Here is a 23,640-nt window from a genome sequence, read left to right on the forward strand (position 1 = left end):
AGGATAAAAGAAATTGCTAGACTTTAGAAATAATATTTCAGACTTGTAATTTTAACCTTTTTGATGCTTTCTTATTTTGCTTGCAAATGAATTATTATTTAAAAATCTTTCATGGCTATATGAAACTCTGTGCTCTCATATTTTTTATATTCTTTCTGGGAGCCACAGAAACTATGATAATTATTTGCAAATAATATTGTTTCAGGTTTTGCTTTCAGTTGTGTGTTAAATGCAGATTTTTTTTCAGTGCTTTGTTCTTAACCTAGGCATAATTTGTGTCCATTCTGTAGCATTACGGTAAGAAAACAACAGGGTGAGACCATTTGCTTTCTTAAAATAACATGGTTTTGTTCTTCCATTTGTAACAGTAGGAAACTGTAACCTCTTCCCATATACCTGAAGAGCCTTGTTAGTGGTTTCAAATGCAAATTGCTGGAGAAAATCTAGATTGTCCTGTGTTTTCCTAAGTAAGAATAATTGTAGTACTAAAAAGTGAATTAGCCAAGAATTCTGAATATCTTTTAAATTAGTTATCTCTTTTTTTTTGTAAAATCTGGATTTTCCAGAGTTTGCTCTGCTGAACAGGATGCTGGACAGTACAGATTAGGAAGCACAACCTGCTTTGTGGGGGAGGCATTGAAAGGCAGACATCTTGATTTTTCTAATGTTGCAGCATTTACTGGTGACTTCTTGTGTGGGTCATCTTAATATGTTGATTGATTTCAGATAATTTATGATTACTGAGATTTATTTTTTGTGACTATGCGAATAACTACAAATGATTTTCATATGAATGATCCTCAGTTCCACGTCTTACAGTAGAACTTTCTGTAATGCTTTCAGTGGAAGAACACTTAATATAAATTACAATATACTACATTAGCAGTAGAGTAGTAGCAAATCAGTTTCTGTACTGTTCAATCTGATTTGCACACATCCCTTCATATTTAAAATATTTTTCTCAAAAGAACAATACCACATAATGAATAAGAGAAACATGTAGTGGTCTTTCACATTGCTCATCAAACTCTCTAGACCATTGGCAGGAAACAACACTTTTAATGTCAACCAGCATTTTTGTCCCTACAAACAGATGTTTGAAAACGTAACTCTACACAATTTACACATTTTAAAATACTTCACATGTGTGTTTTTAAATGGGTGAAGGGAAAAATCTCCTAAAAGCGTAGGCAGAAATTAGTTAGGAAAAAATAGTTTAGCTCTCCTGATCTGTAGATTTCATAAACTGTAAAGATTATGATAAATAATTTCTTCTTCTGAAAGAATAGTCATTTTGTTTAATGCATTACTTTGATTTTAATTTTCTTTTTCTTCAGTTTAGAAGTAAGCAAGCTATGGTTATTTAGACAATACTTGTGTTTCAAAGTGTGTCAAAGAGGCAAATCTGTTTGTGTTTCTGATAGGTTATTTATCCTGCTTAACCTATAAACTGTAAAGTAAGAAGGCTACTGAACTGACAGATAGCCTAGCAGATGGTTCAGAGATTATACTAAATCACCTCAGCTTGTCAGAAGTCAGGTTGGGTTACTGCAGGGGCAGAGGCTTCAAGAAGCATTGAATAGGATCGTTTTTCACAATTTGTTACTTGAAATTCTGTTTTTCTTTGCCGCATGTGACATCTTGTGTCTTCACAGTTAAAACGGCTATGTAATCAACAAATTTAGGACCAGTATGTTAGGACCCTGGCTTTCATAAGAATCATTAGGGTGATGAGAATCATTAGGAGTCAGAAATGTGAAAGATGATCTTCTATGCAGGGCAAGGTGTCAGCTCTTCCACTTTAGCTGCTATTGTTCTCTCCTTTTTCAGTGTCTGGAGCTATTGTGTTGGTCCCTCCCTACCATAAAGTTGAACATTATTTTCTTGCTAGCCTATGAAAGATTAAAAGGAAATTATATGCCATGTATTTAGTAGTAAAAATCATGTTGCAGCTGAGCAAAGATAGGCCAAGATTTAGGGCTTTGACAAAAAAACTGTCCTTGAAGAGAGGGTGATTATTAATCATGGCTCTGCCAAGTATCTGAATTCACATCCTCAGTGGAGCGACTGAGACTACAGATGCTGATAAACTTGTCAGAGCCTAGAATAGAAGTTACAGGTTCATCCTTCAGAATTTGCCTTTTTTTTTCTTTTCAATTAACTAAAAAAAGCCCCCAAACAAACCATAATGTAAAGATTTTATACTTAAACTTTTAAATCTCTTTTTAGATCAATACTACTGCTGTTGTGTTTTTTCTCAAAGTAGCATCAGCCGAATTCTTCTTGATGCCCAACAGGACATCAAGACAGCCTTCTCCTCCAACTCCTCTTTGCAGGGTTTGTGTGTGTCTGTCTTAATGGATTATTTTAAAAATTTTTTCCCCCATGATTGTGTCATCATAGGACTGTATTGCAACATTCTTAACCTTATAAAATAAAACTAAATAAACATGCCCTCACATTTTTGTTGACTTAAGACTGACAGAGAAAACACCTCTGCAGGCAGTTGTTGGAAATATGTTCATTTACTACACACTAAAAAGCCACATTAAGAATGCTGCTTTAGTGTCAACTGAAATACGTCTGAAACATTTAAAATGCCTGGAGACACTACTCAGAGTCTTCCTTGGTTGTGCTAAATGAAAGGATGTTGTACAGTGGGTCATGCTTTTAAGATAATCAATTTGTTGTGCAAAAAGGACCATACTAATTGAAAAACCTTTGCAAAAATGTCATAAAAATAGCCGTAGGATACTAACAGGACTCTTTCCTCTTGAATTTCAGTCAGGTTCTAGGAATGGATAGAGGTTATTCCCATCTTTACAGAGCAACAACAAGAGGAAGCAAACATTTCCTGATTCTAAAATCATGTCTTCCCTGTCCCCACAACTCATCTTTGTCTGAATGAGGAAATAACTACTCTTGAGAAAAACAAATTGGGTAGCTGAAATATAATTATTTCCAAAATCATTTTCTTTGTGTCTCTTCACTATCCACCAGGATTTTGAATTCTTGTTTATTTTTAGCTTTAAGGAGTATTTGCATTTGTGTAGGGCGTGTACACTACAAACCAAATACCTATACATAAAATACTGCTTTTTATTTGTTGAAATTAATATTGTCTGAGAAACGAAGGCATTTGTTCACGTTTTGCAAAGTTGTGTATGTACGTTGTGCAAAGCCTCTGCTCCTTTAAAGACAGGCAGCTGTAAGAGGTCAGAGAATATCTGGGTTTGGATCTGGTTTTGCTACTTTTGATAACTTCTCAGGGAAATCTGAAATTGTAACCTACTGAGCCTGAATAAAAAATTATTTGTACCAAAGTAGTAGTTTGCACTGGGCTGGTATTGGTAATGGCATTGGTAATGATGATGACATATACTCTTATCCACTGATTCTTATTGAAAACACAAATATACAAAATTTAAATGAAGAATTAAAGGTAGAGAGCTTATGAAGAAAGAATTGCTGGTCTTAATGAAGAATTTACAGCAGCATGTAAGACTATTGATTTGTCATTGAAGCCAATGATCTGTGGAGGTTTTTTTGGTTGTTGTTTCATTGGTTGGTTTTGTTTGCAGGGGGTCGTTTGGGGGATTTTTTTGTTTAGGTTTGGTTTTTTGTTTGGGTTTTTGTTTGGTTTTTTTAAGTACACAGATTTCAAAAGTAGTCTTTACATTAATGCACACAATGTAATTTTCATAATTTTGTAAAGACAAAACAGTAGTTGGCTTTTATAAGAATTAATTCTAATTTATTTGGACGTATTATTTATCTCCTGAGTAAAATAATAAACATTGACAATGAGAACTACTTGGGTATTTGGATATTTGGAAAACACCATCTTTCTCTTTGAAGTACCGGAGAGAGTCAAAGGGACAATTAGTAAGAAAGGAAGGAACTAGCATTATGTCAAAACCATATGACCATTTAACAGCATGTCATGAAAGCAACACTTTAATTTAGATTAATGAGGAAGTTCTATTTTGCACATCATGAAAAATATGATCTAGTGCCTGAAAGAGGGCACATCTGGTGGCATTGATTAACCCAATGCTTGGATATCTGAAGCTAGTAAAGGAGATTTTACTGAACCAAATAAATTAACCAAATCTATAACAATTTCAAAACAACTCATACTAAGCTAGATTATGGGTACTCATTAACAGTGAAAATAAAAATACGAAAAGCATAACTGCAACTTTTTATGTTATGTTTAATTATGCTTTTGGTGGTAGGTACTCATTATGTTCCAGTAGCAGACTTTTAGGCCCATGATGGCCATAAACTGACTGAGTTATTCCTAAGAGTTTCTCAAAGAGTAGCGTGTCTTCCAACAACAGAAAACAAAATACAGACAAAATGTTCTCAGCAACGTCTCCTTTTACACTACGGCATAGATGTGGTGAAGAAGAATTTAAAAATGGAAACCATATGGTTTGATTCTGTTCTCCAAATTCAGTATTCCGCTGGATTGAATAAATTTCTTTATCCAGTCTTTGTAAGAGAACATTTACCCATAGCTGCAGAGCAGGATAAGAACAGGCTATCACAAGGACTAGCAGTTTTGTATCAACAATTATTTTCTGAAATTCCCCTTACTGGGAAGTCAAAAATTTGATACATAGAGAAACAAAAACTCCCTATATTTGTCTAAGCTTAAAAGGGAGCAAGAGCTTAAGGTTCAGTACACCACTTTCCCAAAATGCAACAGAGAGAGGGAGGTATGGGAGCTAGATAAAACCTTTTGTGCTGCTCTGAGCTTGGTTTTTGGATCCAGGGCAAAAGATTGCTGGGGCTGATTATGTTTCCTTGGCTTTGCTGTTGGCTTAGAAATGCTCTGAACACTGGAAGATCAGTGAGGAACAGGAGATGGCTGTCCCAAGTCAGCTCTTACTGACAACTCCCTTGACTCTTTTCCTTAGTTCCAGGGAATTTTCTTTGCTCCTTTTGCACCAGGTATTATAGAGGAGCTGAGAACTGCAGCAGAGATGAGGCTTTCTCATGGACTGTTAGGGTTTCTTCTCTTCAAGTCTCAGCTGAGATGAATGGACTGGCTTCCACCTACTCTACAAGCAAGATAGTTGGTGGTGTGGGCTTGGCTAGTAAGACCATCAGTTTCATATTATATTCATATTTTGAGTTGTAGTGTTCAAAATACAACACTCTCTGTTTGGGGAGGTGAGGATTATCTTAAAAGTTGCACATCACTCGTTTGCACAAGTCAGTGTTTGTTATCTGCATTTATGTAGGGTCGTACTGAAAGATAGCATGATTTCCTTTCAAGCAGGAATTTACTGCATTTAGAGCATGTGCAAGGTGCCCACTGACCATATTGTGTGCTGAATATGGCCATCTTGAATAAGAAAGGGGTTTTGTTTGTCTTTTTCTTGTTGTTCTTTTATTTTTAAAGCTGATTTACAGACTAAGCAGCCCCACCTGCATGTTCTTTTTAGTGTTACAATTAATATATAGGAATTGCTTTGGAAGTATTTGCTTTGTGCATTTTGTTCTTGTTATTTATCCCAGTCTAAAGTAAGACTTATTTTGATGGGAATTTATTCAGCAACTGCATTATATTTTAGGATTAACTGATCTGCTTTCCCACATCAACCTCCTTGCTGGATCTGCCAGTTTGTTGTGCTCTCTCTAGTCTTTGAGTCACCTGGTGAGAATATTGGCTCCCTACTGAAATTTTGGTGTTCAACCAGATTCCCTTTCCTTTCATTATTCCACCTTAAAGTGAGTTCACATACTCAGAACCACTTACATGTTATGAAATCCATGTCTGGTTTTACCACATGACTCTGACTCTTAAAAGTAAGAGCATTCCATGGAAGGCATTGATAAGATGCTAAGATGTAAAAATTAATCTAGAATAAACACAGAAGATATGCAGCATTGTTTCTGCATAACAGAGGAATTCTGACAGCACTGCAGTAATGCAAGCTGTAACACCAGGATCTCTAGGAATGCTCTTTTTATAACTGGATTGGACTTAGGCAAAGAAAGAGCACTGCTCATCTTCAATGCAAAGTTCTGGACAGTTCAGGATGGAGGACCTGAACGGCAATAAAAGGCAAGGATTTTTCATGGTAGCAGAGTTCCTTCTGGCATGTTTGTGTCCATGTCAGGTGGTAGAGAAACCCTTCACAGCACAAGCTGGAATATAGTTTGAAAGCAGTCCAAAGAAAAGCTTGGTAGCATAAGATATATTATATTAAGCTGTTGTGGCCAAAGATTTGAACAATTCATTCCAGAGAAACCTTATCAAGCCTCTCACTACCAGTTCTTACTGTACCTCCCTAATGCACACACAGATAAGTTCTTTCAACACTTAAAAAAAAAGCGCTTGGGGCAGAGAGTTCAAGCTACTTCATTCCTCATTCTTTGTCATGTTTATGATGGCATCTTACCACCCTCACATTTGCAAGTATGTTCATTGTATTACCAGATGTACAAAGGGAAAAAAATAAACAGGAGTTCAGGTTGATACATCTACTTAGTTTTATAAGGACTCTTTTATCTCAACATTATGGAGGTTGCCAAAATTAGGCTTCAGAAATGTTTTAAATGTTAAAAGTATCTCTAGCTATTTGTAATAAATCTGTCAGGGTGATTGTTTGCACTGGTTTTTACCATGTTGCTGAACAATGTGATTTTAAAGAAGTATATGGTGATGCTTTGCTTCAAGTCTTCCACTTCAAAAGTATCTAAGACAAAGGTATAGTGCTGTGTTTGAGATTCACATTGCCTGGCAATAAATTTTGGGGCAGCTGAGCAGATGAAGGTAATTCTTTCGTTTCTGCACCAAGAGTATGTAGTGGGCAGTGGTAAGCATTATCCTATTAAGCAGCAATACTGCATTTCTTCCTAGCTTGGTTTTGAACAAGTTTTTTCTTTATCTCCTATGCAGATAGACATTTGTATTGGTGTTCTGTACTATAATGATAGCTTGTACGCTGTTCACAGGCTGCTACTGGGCATATCCCTTTTAATCCCATACCCAGTGCACCCTGGCAATTATTTATTTACCTACCTCTTACCCAAGCCCTCTCTTTCTCAATATGTGAGTTGACATTGGTCCAGGTGCTTTGTAGAAAAGAGATGCAAAGCTGAAAACATTTTCCATCTCCAAAGATAATTCAGACTGAAGAGAGAATATGTTAAAAGCACTCAAAAAAAAAAAAAAAAAGGAAAATCTTTATTGCTGCTGAACATTAATTAGATATTATTTTTGGGAGATAAATAACCCACTTAGTAAGAGATACCTAGTTGCTTGTCACCAGCTAGATTAGCAGTTATTTCTCAAGACTGATACTGAATTTAAAAGAAAGTATATTTTAAAAAATTGCTCCATGGCCGAGGGAATAAGCAATTGCCAATCACTGTAGAAGTGATTCTGCCTCTCATGAAAATAGTGCTCTGCTGTAGGTAGGAAGTCTCACCAAGCATGCAGTAAGGCTGTGGAGCTGGAGAGAAGCCTCTGCACAGTGCCTAAGACAACTAGATGTACAGGAGCTTTGAGAAGAATTATCATCTTCAGGCATGACCTAACATCATAAAATATAAATTTTCTCTTGCTTGCTATAATCCTTTTTTTTTAAGCAGGTGATACCTATCAGTTTACATCATGACTGATGTATTTTATAGCTCATTGATTTCTGCTGGGTTTTGATTGCAGTGGCACCTGACAAATTGAAGACAGGAGACTATTAAAAGCAGAGTATTAGGACTGTAGAATTCAAGGGGAAGAAAGTAGGTTTTCGCGATGGTCATCATTTGAAGGAAGCACTTGGGAGGAACTGCAAGGAGTAATTTCCTCTGGTATCAGACCCCATGTTGGGAACAAGGAGGGGATGTATCCCTGTGGCCAGGGTCAGGGCAGGTAAACTGGATTTCTGTGCCTCATGGCGTGAGTGGAAAGCTAGCACATGGGAATATTGTAGGAGAAATCCTGGTGATAGCTGCTATTGTTATACTGGTTCCCAGTTTGTTCCCAGACTCACACTGCTGAAATTTCTTGGCAGCCTTCCATGGTGGCTGGTTCTTTGCAGAAGCTGTGCTATCTAGAACAGTGAAATAAATCACTAAGCCATCTTACACAATGGAAGGTGGTCCACAAATTTGCTGTAAAGAACAGACATACAGACATGTTTATGGGCTGGTGTGTGTCAGCATAGGTGGGCCAGTGCAGTCCACAACCAGCCCTGACTCCCCACCTTGAACCAACCGAGTTACTGTGCTTACATAGATACCCAGTGCTGTAGTTCTTCACCACCACTTTCTATGCTTTCAAGAACTGAAACAGTAGGAGCGACAAGATCATCCTTTGGTTATGTAGCTTTTCTCTTTAAGAAGCTTAGGGAAGCTGATAGGATATGGAGAATGCTGGCTGTCAAATGTCATGCTGGGTGCAAGCGACCTGAACAGTTCACTTCTCTCATTTATAGCATGTGTTTTTACTCTGGACTAAGAAAAGTTCTGCAGAAGTTTTGACTTAGGGATTATAAAGCTTTCTAAATGGAATAACATATTTGGAAAATAAGTGGCACTAATAAGGAAGTACCTGCTCCAAGTATTAGGCACAATTTCTATTGCTTTATTACAGCTTCTAAAATGGTATATTTAGGTATGCACTGATTTTCATTGATGCTTGTACATTTTTAGGCTATAGATGGATAGTTCTATTTTGTACCAGTGTAGATGCTCACAATTTCAGATAAAATAAGAAAACCATCACCTTGTGGCTTATGTTCCTGGTTTACTCCCTTGCAACCATTTGAAGCCATACAGTAGCTCATTGAATAAACAGAAACTGGTGAATTGAATTGAAATTGGTTACCAAGATTGATAACTACATTGAAACTTGTATTTAAATGTTCTTTAGGGGGAAAGTACTTTGTAAATAGATTTTGTCCTTGAATAACTATCACTTTGCAAGTGAACAGTTATTTGAGTACTCTTAGTGAATGAAGCATCATTTATTAGACCTCATATATTTTGAAGAATTTTAGAGACTAATACAGCTACTGCAGAAATTGAGTTAGTTGTCTTTTGACATAACATCTTTTTGAAATGATACTCACTCTGTTGCAATTATATTTAGCAGGTAAGATGGCAAAACTTTATTCTTCTCCAAATTCCCCTTTCTTATACTGATAACACTTCTCATAATTTTCAGCTCATTTTGGTTTCTTGCACAACGCTAAAGAGCCTCTTAGCGCACAGTATGTAGATATACCTGTTAATGTAATAAGTTGCATTATATTCTTATGTGAAAGCAAACTCCTGTTGCATCGTTTCTTTCTTGTGTGCTCACAGCACTGTATCAAGTGTAGTTCACAAGCAGACAGAGGAGATTGTGAGTGAGGAGCTTGGGAAACCTGTGTTCCATTTCCAATTCCGCTGCTGATGCAGGCCAACAGAGCTCCTGCTTTTAAATTGAAACTGGATTTGTCTTCCAAGGGAAATTTCAAGTTTTTACCAGCAGCAATAAATTCTACTCTAAATGTGATCGAAATACCCAATTCTGATAATCATTGTAGAGTACTTCAGAAACAGCAATTTTCCTGTAACTGGGTTTGCTTCTGCAAGCTTAGTTGCTCAGATCTCTGTGTGCTCACCTTTGGGCTGCATAGCAGACTGGTACCTGGGCTCATCAGTTACTGAGAAGCTGAGGAACAGGCAGTGAGAAAAAGAAAATTGAAACTTTCCTGAGGAATGTTTTGGTTCTAGTTGAAATTGTTTATATTTACAGAAATTTACAGAAATTTTTTTGCCACTTTGTTGATCAGCTTTCATAAATCTTCCACTTGTCACTTTCCAGAGCAGAATAATATTAAATTAAATTTAATATTTTTCGGTTTGTCAGTTGAGGTTTTGTTTTCTTCTCTTTTTTTTTCTTCACATACAGTGTTAGCTCGCAAGCCTAGCACTGACAAGGCAACTTGTCTGCTTTAACTGGTGTATATACTGAGAGAGTCCAAGCTTCTGTCTAAAATGTGGTGTCTTATATGTACCACGATTTTAACTGCATTGTATTCTTTTCTATAAAGCACTTTTTTTCTGGCTTGCTTTGTGATTCTGTTGTACCACTGAGAACATAAGGTGAATAGAAAAGATCGTGCTTGAAATTGTTAATCCTTTTTGTCATTTCCACCTCCACATGTGTTTTCATTACATATAGTCTATATATTGTTCAATTTTGCATAGAGTAAAGGATACTAGGGTATAAAATAAGGTGATTTGTGTATCTCTTATAATAGGATGTTCTTTCCTCATTTTCTTTACATATGTGTAATACATTTTAGGTATGGGAAAATTGTATCCACGAAGGCTATTTTGGATAAGACAACAAACAAATGCAAAGGTATGTACACTTGCCTTTATATTCACCTGAAAGTCGTAACTGATTCTATACAATACATTAATGTTGTATTTTAAGTGCTTTCTACCTTTTTTTCCTTCCTCTCTGTTCTTATTCCTAAACTAGTCTTATTCTTGCCCATGGTTGGTGTATTCAATCCATTTGTCTCCAATGGAGCTGGCAGACAGCCTGTGTCAGTGGTGCAGCCAAGCTGGAGTGAAGCTGACATGCACAGTGCTGGCTGGCAGTTTGCCTCTATTTTAAAAACAAAATTGGAGTTAAAAGCAGCTTTCCGCCTTTTGCCTGGAGAAACTAGGGAAGCTTACAGAAGACCATTCAACTATACTAGGCATCTAAAAAAAATTATACATTGTGGAAATAAGCTCCATTGATTAGAGTAGCTTAAAGCAGCACTTAATTACATGTTCCAGTACTCTAATTGTGTTTTGTTATATGCTATTGAGTGTATTGGAAGCAAAGAGAGGGTTCGTTTTCAGCAAAGTAATTGTGTCTGGAAAAAAAATTAGAACTCCTTTAGATAAACTGGATACATCAGTTCACTGATTTTCATCGCTCATTGCAATTGCAGCAAGATTATATCCCAGTGGGTGCATGGTGGGAGAAGGAGTGGCGCTGAAATACCAGATTTCAGAGTTTCTTTTTTTACAATTAAGAGGATAATTTCTAAGCAAAGTGAAGTATTAAGTCAGCTGATTTAGTGATGTTAATAAGCATAACGCCCGTGAATGAGCATAAAGTTGATAGGCAGAGGGAGGAGAGTTCATAATTAATTAAGACACAGGTTTTGTGCAGAACTTGGAAGCAATGCAGGTGCATAACTCCTCAGCTCCCCATCTTAAGAACTTAAAGGGGTGCTGACAGTTCAGAAACTGAAATTTCTGGAATATTTTCCTAGCTTGTATGCAGATGTCATTGTGACTAGGAAAGATGAGATGCCCTTTTCAATTATTTTAATTAGTTAGTGCCTGTGATTGCACTTAACTGATTTAGCCTGTCCATTCCATCAGTTCCTGGAGTCTTCAGTAGTCCTGTCGGTGATACAGAAATTCTCACATTAATGCTTTAAGAGATTTAAGCTGATTTTTCCAATACAGAATTTAAATCTCATTGATGAAAAGCAGTAGCTAACAGCCTGCTTTGACACCATACTGCAAGGTAAGACTCCAGGGAATCTTGCTGCATGTCACTGAAATTGTGATAGAACATAAGTAGGCAGAATGCAGATATCTAACTGGAATTTAACCAAAAGATTGACAGCATCTCTGGCTTTTGCCAAAAAATGCGCCATGGCATTTAAAGTAACTGGAACAACAAGCAATTGAGTTTATATATCATCTAGAAGGTGGCAAAGCCAGCTTTGGTGGCATGCTTGTCAGTAGCTTTGTATTACACCGTACAGTGTGTTGGTGATAACCGAGACTGCCGTGGGTATGGAAAGCTAGTTTGGGGTATGGGAAGTTAGTTTTGCCTTGGCGGCACAAGACTTGATATGAACTAACTCACTTTGTTCCATGTCAGGATTTAACAATCCACAACACCACGTGTTACACAAAACAATATGCTGCTTTCTTCAGCTTCTTGGCAGGATAAGTAAGCCTCCAGTGATATACAAGGCTGCTTGAGTTGTTTTTCCCAAGTTAAGAACTTTAAAGCTGGTTCAGTTACATCATTACACAACCTTTTCTCAGTATGAATATAAAGTAAGAAAATACTATTATATTTTGAAGAAATATTTCCATTTTCTACTCCTCTAGAGGTTATTTTATTGTTGGGTTTTTTTCTTTTAACCCAACCTGAACATTGGAAAGGGATTTTGTTAATACTTGGGCAGTTCAGTGGTGGAAAGGAAGGGGATTGAAAAGTGCGCAATGAGGTTTGCAATAACATCTAGTGAGAGTAGCTTCCAAACTCTGACGGCCTTTTGGTGAGCCTTGAGCATCCAATTCTCTGGTTGCATTAAAAATTCCCAGCCTATAAGGGCAGTGTCTGTTAAGGCCAAGGTATATTGCAATTTGGACATCCTAGATGTTGTTGTTCAGAATAAGGAAAGAAGTTATTGCAGATGTATGAAATTTGTTACTATGAACTTTTGGGTTATTTTAATATTTAAAGATTGCATTATATGGCATGGAAAATGCTTTCAGGACAATTTTTCGCATTCTTGTTTCAGCAACAATGGGAAAAATCATTTGCTTTCACTGAAGCTGGGTTTTCACTCACTTTTTAAATTAACTGTCTTTTTTGTATATACAATGAGGTAACTCATTAACCAAAAATTGGATAGATATGTGTATTTTAAACTAAATCCATCGCCCCGTTTTCAATAAATGAAATTAGACTTATTCATCATTTATTCAAACTGGATAAGAATTTATTTTAGAAAAATTAACAGATGATGCTTTACTTAGTGATCTCTATGAAATAAACTCCTGTTAGAAGATACATACCAGATAGCACAAAGCAAAGCACCATACTGCTTGTTAGCAGTTTGGCCAAAATCCTGATAATAAGTGGGCATGGAAATGGATTTGTTCCACTAAAGTAGATCCTCACCAGTTCAAGGTTCAAGAACTTTGCTAGGTTTGTTGGGTTTTTGGGGGCTTTTTTTGTCTTTTTTTTTTTGTCATTTTGTTTTGGTTTGTTGTGGGGGGGTTTTTGTTTGTATTTTGTTTGTTTGTTTTTTTTTTTATTTTGGACTACATGAAGAACATAAGAGTTCAAGCTGTTGTTCCTCTTGATCAACAGGAAAATTATATTAAAAAATAACTGTGCTAGTAGCATGGTTGTTTGATATGAAGTGTTTGATTATAGCTGGTTGCTCTCTTGTTAATTAAATGTTTTCTACTTCAGGTTACGGTTTTGTTGACTTTGACAGCCCAGCAGCTGCTCAGAAGGCAGTTTCTGCTTTAAAGGCCAGTGGAGTCCAAGCACAGATGGCAAAGGTGGGTTAAAATAACCAGCTAATTCCTGCAGTGGGTTGTAAAGATGAACAAGCTTGTATGTTAGCAGAACATAGGCAATGTGGAATTTCAAGTTGTAGGCCCTTTACAGAGAGCCATGTGATATATTAAGGTAACAAAATGGAGGCTTTTGACTGCCATAACCCAAATCATCTTAACTATTGAAATAAAGAAGCATAGTATGTTAAATTCTCCAAACTGATCTGATTGCATTTATCAATTTATTCATTATAGTATTTTCCATTGGCTTCATCAAATGAAAGTTTAGCAATAACTTGTAAGAACTACAGCAGGCTTAATGAATTAGTTTACAGCACAAGGTATGAAAGGTTTTATACATTGCCTGCTTGTTACTGAGGTTAGCAGCATTGCAATTTGGGGATGAATTTTTAAGCACAGCATGGCAAAATTTAACCTTTGGACTTTGTTTCAGCCCTTTTTTTTCTGTTAGTGTGAGTAAAATTTAAATCTGACCATTCATGATAGATGTCTTGAAATTTCTAGCCATCTCTTTGACTATCTATTTCTGCATCAAGGCAAAACCAAGCATTATTAAAAAACAAAGAAATGAGATCTATCTTCTTTTCCTCTGATTTTTAATGATTCTTGTCTCAGAGTCAGGTTATTAGTCATATGTGATCTTCAGAGCAGTGCTCTTTTGGCATAAGTTTCTCAAATATATAAAATTAGGGACATGATACATTAGTAATGATTTTGTCATGTATTCTTGTTGGGTCTATGGCCTGTTTCCAAAGGAGTGCCATAAACACCTCAACAAATTTATTAACTATAGAAAATATTACCAATATAATCTGTTGGTACCTCTTAAAGCAATTTTTTTTTATTTTCAAAATTATATTCTAAATTTAAAAAAATTAAAATCTAGTAATTAACTAGTAATCTCAGAGGCTTTTTTATTAAAGTAGTCTGCTGCAGATCTAGTAAATCTTTTATAGTTATCCATTAGGTACAGATTTTTTTCAGATGAGATATTTTCCACAACTTCTCAGCTGAAGAGAACAGTTAAGCTAACAACATAAACGTCTTAGGATGGATTCCAGGGTAACAAAATGGAAACCATATGTTTCATACTTAATGCGTGTTTCATTACAGCCATTACACAAACATACATGCTTACTGGAAAACACTTGATTTTTTTTTTTTCTATTTATAGGGTTTTATGTACTTAATAAAGGTCTTTTAATTAATCTTTAGGTTTTAGGTAATCACTTTAAAATATACACCAGATTTTTCAAAGCCTCTGTCTGCCATCTGATGGATATGATATGGTAGGAGGGGCAAAAAGAGAATGTGAAGTCATGTAAATTCATTTTCCTAATGAGTTTTGATGTCTGATTTAATTGTCTTCTTGAGTAGATGGAGAAGCTGTAATAATTAACTAGAGTAGTCTAATGAATAGTTTCTTAATTTTTTTTCATGGTGTATATTTTTGACTCAATTCCTCTGACAGTTGCAATATTGCTAATATTGCTTTCTGTTAGCATTAATGAAAAAATGTGCACCAAAATACCCAAGAGTTTTGACTGACTTTTCTGGCATTGTGTCAAGCCTTCTGACCTGTGGGAAGTCTATAACTATAAAGTTTGAATTCCAGTGAAATTTGTTCTGCTTTTTAACACAGGGAGAGTGTTTGAATTACTTAAGAGACCATCCCAATGAACAGTACTACAAAACAGTCACTAGGGACTACGAGTTTAGGTACTTTGATTTTTGTCTATTTTGAGCCAATGGATTTTTTTTTCCCTGGGCAGTGTTGCTCTCCTTTTGTCTGAAAAGCCATATCTCCGCTTAGATGCTCCAAACTTGGAATGGCCAGTCACAGTTGTTTTAACAAGATCAGCAAATCAGACCCTTCACATGCAAGACACTGTAAAAGTTTGTGTTTGTGCGTTTAGTATTTTATCCTTTTGCATGTTACCACCTGTGCCATGAAGTGATGGTCTTGCAGTGAAACTGCTCAGGCTTAAGCCCGAGTGTCACAGAGGAAGATTTGGAGAACAGTTTCTTGGCTATCTAGCCACTCAATGTCCTTAGTGACCACTGTAGCTGCTTCAGTTTCATAGGGGAAATACATGCCTGTTGGCAGGATTTATCCATGGGAAGATGTGCCCAGGGTGTCAGGCAGCAGCATGGCTCCTCAGTATTCTCACCCTCCTCCCAGATATGGTGGTGGTTCCTGACCCACAGCAGCTGAAGGGGAAGGAAAATGTTATTGCTGAAGCCGCCTTGTGACTCTGGCTGCCGTAAAGCCCTTTTTGAGATGTCCTGCTGTAGCTATATGTCAGCAAGTTCATCTGCAAATCCTAGTTTGGTGGAAGTGGTTCAGATTTGTATGTATTAAAATTTTTTTGCTTGTTTTGTAGAGATAACTTCAAATTGTAATTATTGTTTTTATTTTAAATATAATAAATAATTAAATTATTATTGTTGTTATTATTATTATTATTTGTGAGCTTTTCCTATCTGTGGGGTAAGATCATGCTGTACTTGGTAGTCTGTTTCCAAGATGATCTGACTCTAAAAAAATCTAATCTCACCTGCTATGGTTTTGCTATTACTGAGCAGATCAGAAGGGCCTAGAGCCTGAAATATGGCTCCAGGCCAAATCCTGCCAACTCTGTTCCAGGGGAGTCACTGTTGGTGGAGAAGTGGCCACCTCTCAGGAGATGTCACGATAATGACGTTGGCAATGGAACCCTGTGTCAGTCCATGACTTATGAAACTTTGTGTCTTTAGCTATCTGCTCTTTCTGAGATCTGAATTGGGAACACTTTTCTAAGACAAAGCAGCAAAGTGTTTTGCTTTGTGCTGGTTAACAGTATCTTCTGGTCACTGCTGAAACAGAAACACCTCCAACAGCTCGTTTTGGTCAGAAAATGAGGCTAAGAGCTTATGTAAGAGGATACTGCATGACCAGGGGATGGGAGTAGCTTTTGGATGGAAATTTAAAATGGAGTTAACAGGCTATTGCCCCTCTGCTCTCTTCCACTTGAGGATTGCTAGTGTTAAGTCCATCTTTTTCAGGGTACAAATCCAGTAGCTTCTCTCTTACTCAAGAGATAAGGTATGGAAAGAGCAGATACCTGTCTTGCAAGAGTACTCTTATTTCTAAGCTAGTTAGTAACCGGTGAGTATCTAATTTTTATTTTCATTAATTTTAATTTTTTGAAATTTCTTTTATTAGTTTATTGTGCTTGCTCCTAGAGGACTACTTTCATTGTAAACCAATAATAGTAAGTTCAAAAAGTCGTGATTTTCCAGAGCTGTGCAGTCTTAGATAAGATTAGTACTAGTATTGGAGAGCTCTGACCGTTTTTTTGTTAGAAAAACTGTGGTTGCTGACAGAGTGATTTTTCTGAGAATTCTCTTCTCTTCCCACCACCCCACAGGTAAAAGTGAGATAACTCTAGGTTTCTACACTGTTCAGAGCAGACAGAATGTGACTTTGTACAGGAAAATAGATGCACGCAGAAAATCTACTGTATATTGACATTTTGAATAGATATTTAAAAAACTGAGAATCTGTAAGGGTTGTTTTAGAAATGATGAGGTCCAAATACTATGGAGATATGAGACACCTAAATTCTGATAGGTTTTTGACCTTGACTTTAACATAAAGCATTCGAGTCACTGCCCAGACCAGGTTCTGTCCCATCAAATGCTATTAACTCAGTTCACCTGTAGTTAGTGAAACAACTATGTTTCAAATAGTTGACTTTAATTCTTTAATTCAAAAGTTGACTTTAATTTTAATTCTTCTGGGTTTAAACTAATGTGTAGATATGAAAGGTAAAAAAGAGCTACTGAATAAGAATGTTAATAAAACCCACGGTTCTTATCTTTCTATCTATCAAACTTAAGCCAGTAAGAGAATCATTGTGTTTGCAGCCTAGATAAAGTCAGCAAGAGAATATCTATATTATACTGACAGAAAGGTAGAGTTGCACAAGCCAGCCAGAATAGCAATCTGGCTCTGGCAGCTCAGAGTTCATCTAGTGTTAAAAAACTCCCTTCCTTGTGTAGCAGTGACATTTGTACAACCATATTGTCCAGCTCATGGTAGATTAACAGATTTCTGAGATAATATAGTGAAATCTATATCTACTTGTGTCTACTAAAACTATTCTACAAATGGAATTACCACTTTTTGCGAAGAGCTTGCTGTGTACTTTAGGCATCACAAGAAGGATTAACATACATTCCAGCATTCTCACAATTGAATTTCAGCCATGTGTTTAAAATTCATGTAGTGTCCTCTCTTTAAGATGATTTAACTGTCCAAGTCCAACACAACTGCTATAGACTCTGTGACCCTGATCCTCCAGACTTTGTTATTGGAGACTTTTTCTTGTTGTCTCCTCTATTCTCTCTATCCTCATGAGATTTTCATCTGTGTGTACAACTTTGCTATAAGATGGTCAATATAATTTATAACTTAAACAATTGACATTCATTATTTTCCAGTTTGTGTTTTCCTGGTTTTTTTTTTCCTATGGAAGCACAAACTTACCCTTAGTAAGCATATACTACTTATAATAGAAGCCATAAAAGTAGTCCACGGACATGTAAGATTTCTGTGGTCAGTGAGACTTGTTAATTTGAGCCAAGGAATGCTGTTCCATGTACTAACGTGCATTTCTGGGGCAAGACTCATTGCTTATCCATTCAAAGATTTCCCCAGAGTCATACATTTTTAGGACTTAGGACTTCAGATTCATAATGTTACACTTTCCTCCTCCTTAAGATCTCCCCTTCCGCTGACAATTAAGTGTGATCCTCCTTATATTGTATTAGCTCTCACATTTACAAATTATTAAATGTTTTCAGATATATTAAGCTTGTGCAAAAAATTAGGGCCATCTTAAGAATTTTTTTCTTATCCAAATTTTGCCAGAAGGATGTCAATGCTAACAATGTAAAGTATGTTGTCCCATCATATACTGATTTCCACCATTCTTAAGATACAATTTCTGTTTTCTGGGGAGCAGTCTGTTGCCTCTCAAAGCAGCAGATCAAGCTCTCTGAAACTCATTACGTGGAGGTGAGTTTTAGTTTGTGATGAATATGAGCCCATTGTCTGAGTTCACATTAATCCTCCAGAACCCAGAGGTGACCTGAATTTGTAACCTTTATATTTTTTACTGATGGTTATAAAGGCAGAACTGTGATTTACTCTCCATGTGCTTGTAGCTTTATCTTTCTTTCCTAAGTTTTTATATTTTAAACTTACTTTAGGTGAATTTTTTCCAAGCATATTTGGAAAAGATGACCTGTCACACTATATAAAATGTGAACTTGGGGAGGGAAAAGCTGCTTAGCTGCTTGTCCTCATCTCTGTAACAGAAATCAAGGCTTTTCCACAGCTATCAAGCATAATGTATTGAGGGCAGTCTTCCTTTATGTTGCTGATAAAGAAAGTGGTTTTGAGTTAGCAAAAATGAGAAACAGCTAACTTCTTTGAGTTTTTTTTTTGTACTTGTCTTCACTGTGAAACCTTCTGGAGAATTAAATCAGTTTTCATTCCTACAGAGTAAAGTAAGAAAATAAGTTTAGGTTACCATGGTAGCCAGCGCACTTAATCTGACTAGAGAAGGTAGGCATGGTGCAATTTTTTTTTCTGCATCTGGGCTTCTGAATACCAAAGAACAGATGACAGACAAACTGGAGCTAACTCAAGCAGATTTCTACAACAGTTTTTAGCAACTGTCTTGTAAGAAAAGTTTTATTTTTACCTAGTTTGTAGTACTTTTTGTAGGTAATAGTATTAAATCCTACTGTAATAGGCTTTTAATAAATTTTCCTCCTTTTATTTGTAAAAGTTCTTACAAGTCATTATAAAATAAATTGAAGGTAAGCTGAATTTTGCCTACCTGGGGGCCAAATGACTATCACTTCAGTAATTGCACGTGTATTAATAAGGCAGTTAACAACCACTTCCCTTGAGTACACAGCTTCAACCCACAAAAGTCTTATCTCAATAGCTAAGTACTGCTGTGGCTTGTTCTGACAAGGGACTGGTGCCTTGTTATGAGCTTTGGTGGGTTCATTCAGAGCTCCCAGGGTGCCCTTCCAGCAAAGGGAAAGCAAGATTGCTGAGGAATAAAAAGAGAATGTATTATTGCAGTGATAGTCTGATTGCAATCTTGATCACAATGCTTATTGTAGTTAAATTCCTCTTCTTAATACAGATGTGCCTGTAAAAATGAATTAAAATGTTTAGCTTATTAATCATACGCAATTCTGGAGAACAAGTGAAGATTAGGGTAGAGATTTTTCCCTTGAATTGTGTTGTTAACAGTCTGTGGTCAGACAGTATTAAAACTGTGGCTAAAACAGACATATTTCAGTGAGACACTGGCCAACTGTAAATTTTAAAGTAGTTTCTATATGAAGGCAGACAAGCATTTCATCCCTTCCCTATCAGTCAGAGGATCTTCCATGCTGTGAGCAGTGCCTAGTCACATGTTTCTGAATGGCTATCTGTTCGCTCTGACCTTACACAGAGCAACAGAAAACAGATGTCTTATCATTTTGCCAAGTTTCTTGCTTGCAATTTAGGAACGATTCCACACGCACAGGGAGGTTTTTGTTAATTTCTTTCAGATGATGCTGGAGCACTTAGCATTATGTTGGACTCCTGATCACCTCTTTTTACAGAAATAAATCTTAACAGTTGATCATTCCAATCACTTTTATAAGAGATGCTGTATCTTATAGTCAGCTTGTTATGTTAGTGCTGAAAGTGCTCTTTAGGAAAAAGAAGGGGTGCTCTGCAAGGGCATTGTTCTGCATCTTTGTATTATTATGTTCTGGGGACACATCTAAAGGCATTTGTTGAGAAAAGACTGATAGAAACTTGATGACTTGCATTGCTAAAAACAAGACTTTCTAGTTCCCTCGGTAATGTAAATACTTACAGTAACCCACAAATTCCCTGATATTGCCCATAATCTGAAAATATTTAGCAATTTCAGTGTCTTTCAGGACATGCTGATAGTACTGTTAACTGAGGAGAACCCTGTGTGAGATAGCAAGACTTTCAAATTAAACAGTTTTTCTAAACTGTGTAGAAATTATATATGTATATTTTCAGTGGTTTATATTTTAATGGTGGCTTGCTGGCCCAAAGTAGGAGATTTTCCACTGACTTTAGTAAATATTTTTGATCATTTCTATAAAATAATGCAAATAATTTCAAGAGATTTAAGATTTCTAAGGTGAAAGAGGCATATACAATTTCATGGATTTTAAGCACAGGAAGAAATGCCTGCCTTTAAAGCACTTAGAATGATTACAGTGTATAGGCAAGGTTTGAGCTGAGATATATTGGAAGGTATTTTCACTGGTTTCACTTTTTTTGCTTAATTCCAGAAGAGGAATTAAAAACTCAGATATCTAAGGAATTGCTTTTGTCTTTTGAAACAGAATCAGAATAACCATGTGAATTAAGCTACGGTGAGACAGGTTTCACTAAGGAAGGAAGTCACGGAATTTAATGTATTAAACTCCTGCTTTCCAGACAGACAGAGGCATGAGTTAAAAAGTTTGCCTCTCTCATAACTTCCTGAATTTTTAACAGTTAACCATTTTCCATGCCAAAATCTTGTATAAAAGCAAACATCTGTTTGCACAGTGCCTTTTGTGTAAGATAACATAAAGATGGATGGGGAGTCCTAGTTGTGGTTGCTATTTGGAAGTCAGCTTGGAAATCCAGCATGTTCTAAGAGGAAGGAAGTAACTTGCTGCTTACAATCTCCCAAAATGTACCCAGATAGCTGTTTCAAGGTTTAGTAGTCGTGTGGACATGACAAAAGCTGCATGGTGAAATAAACTGTAAACAGGAGGAGAGGAGGTGTCTTCCACATTAATAGGTGTAATTTGTATGCCGCCAAACTGTATAAAGTTCCAAATACCCTCTAGAAAGAGTTCAGTCTTGCTTTGCATCTAACTTCCAACAGTGGCTGGGGTTGTAAATGAGTACTGTAAATGAGCCCTTTTGAGAATGAATGGCAGTCTCTTTTCCTCCAAAGCGAAGAAGTGGATTAAATTAATCTGTCCTGACCTAGTTGAACTTGATGATCCTTATGGGTCCCTTCCAACTTGAGATATTCTCTGATTCTATGATTTGTTCTTATAGCTGAACTGCTACTGCTCCCCAGGGTGGCCATGGGTTTTCACATGCGGCGCAGATACCACCTGGGTGCACTGTGGAATGTGTTTGTTGGCATTTCCACTATTTTGTTCTGGAAGAAATATAGATGGAAGAAATTTCAACTTGTATTTCAGGATTTCAGTGAGACATTCTCATGTGCTGGCAGCTTTTTTGCTTTTCCTCTCTCTCCCCTGTCTGCCATCTTTATCAGTTCTAGCTATAGATATGTGAAGTGTCTTCAAACTCTGCTTTGTCTGCTGTGGTCTGTATGTTCTGTCCAAAGATCAAAAGCAGAAATAACTGAATCCCTGGGAGCATTTAGGCTGTAATAGACTCTGACATGGAGAAAGGGTCAGGAAAGCAGAAGTAAGTCCTTTCCAGTCAGCCATTCAGCATGTATTTGATCAAAACCCAGTAGGTAATAATGCAAAAATGTGGATTGCTTCATGGGCCACAAGTAAAATTTTTCCATCACAAAATGCTTTCTGTTCAGAGAAAGCAATTTCCTTAGAACAATTTCCTCAGATGCACTTCTCTTTTCTCTCTGCTCCTAAGGGATTTGCAATGTGGGTTAGTGGTGAAGTTGCTAATATTCTTTCAAAGTGGAGCATTGCCTTCTCTAACAACAGTGTTACATGATTTTATGGGATGAAGTTTTCTCTGGTAGGCGCATAAGTACAAGAATCTAATGTGCCAGCATGTACAGTGAGTCACAGTAGGTCCTCGTGTCCCTTTTGGCAAGGAAAGCTCATGGTCTCTCATCCTGAATACAGTGCCAGTGTAATGTGGAAGTCTGGTAACCTCTAGGCTGCAATAGAAGCCTGAGAGGAGGTGAATGTGCTCTACCCAGTTACCTGAACAGGCTTCTCTGATATTCTGCACTTAACTGAATTTCTTTCTCTGTTGGGTGTTTCTGAATGTAAGCATTTATTTTTTTGCATGTAAATTACATTTTTATTGGTGTGAACAAAATGGAGCCTTATCTTTCCCAGTGTTAGACTATGTAATGAGAAAATTTTTATAATATAATTCATACTTTCTGATATTGTACAGTAAAAACATTAGCAAATTAGATGAAAATATGCAAAGAGTCTGACTTTCCAGCTTATATGCTGTCTTAGGTTATTTAGGGAAGTTTTAGGATATTTGCATGACATATATTTTACAGCTTAAAATAGAAATAGTAAAAACTTCAACATTTTTCCTTTCAAATACTATTTGGAATTTCAGGAAATCATGCTATAGCTACAAATGCAATTTTGTAATGTTCATGACTGAAACCTCCTATGAAGCTTTTGCTAATAGACCTCATTAAAGAAGGAAGCTAAGCCTACATATCTCAAGTGCAAAGCAAAATTGCCTAATACAGTCAAAGTAACTAACTAGTTCTAAAAATGTGAAAGCTGTTTTTCATCTCACATTCCCCCCTGAGGAAATTTGAACTGAATGTCAAGATTTAACTACTGTAATGTAGGTTTTCCCTCATGGTCAAACACTGCCCAGCAATTAACATTAATGTCAGCTCTGGCATCTCAGTGAATTCATTTTCTTGTCTTCTCTTTCTGCTGATTTTTCTAATTTGAAAAAGAAATCAGGTATCCTAAGATAATTTGAATCCCAAGCTTGTCTGTGCACTGCATAGATTCAGTACTATTTTGGGAGGGAGATGTTTCCACTAAATAACAAAAGAAAAAACATACACAGTAGTCAAATGCCATTTGTAATAGACTGTAAAGGGGCTTATGAGGACAACACTTTGGAGTTGGAAAAGTTTATCTTGTAAGTATGTGGGATTTCAGTGTGGCTAAGACTTACAGTCATATCAGTGGCATGGGCATGCACATCAAGAGGATGTAATGGGAGAACATTTCTTATGGATCCTTTGATGCTCAAATTTCTTCAAAAACTCTTATAGAAAACTTCAAAACGTTAGCCCTTTCGAACTGAATGTGAGGCTTGGGGTAAAAATTCTCTCCCTAAAAGGTACGACCTCCCACCCCAGCCCCAATGCCTTTTTTTTTTCCTTTTTTTTCTTTCCTATGGAAAACTAACCCAAACTGAGAGGTGATATCCAAGATAGCAAGATAATAAATTATGCAATATGCTACCAAAGGTAC

General features: G+C 36.5%; 1 protein-coding gene across 4 annotated transcripts in view; it reads left to right on the forward strand.

Moving 5' to 3' along the window:
• The window catches only part of RBMS1 (RNA binding motif single stranded interacting protein 1), a 144,106-nt gene that overhangs the window by 94,553 nt on the left and 25,913 nt on the right, over positions 1-23,640 (forward strand). For all 4 annotated transcript variants that reach the window (XM_064661096.1, XM_064661097.1, XM_064661098.1 and 1 more), the window contains exons 3-4: positions 10,314-10,372; positions 13,241-13,332. In XM_064661096.1, the coding sequence (XP_064517166.1) occupies positions 10,314-10,372; positions 13,241-13,332 (151 nt within the window). The remainder of the gene's footprint in view (positions 1-10,313; positions 10,373-13,240; positions 13,333-23,640) is intronic.

This window comes from Pseudopipra pipra, chromosome 7 (genome assembly GCF_036250125.1).
Source record: "Pseudopipra pipra isolate bDixPip1 chromosome 7, bDixPip1.hap1, whole genome shotgun sequence".
NCBI classification, from domain to species: Eukaryota; Metazoa; Chordata; class Aves; order Passeriformes; family Pipridae; genus Pseudopipra; species Pseudopipra pipra.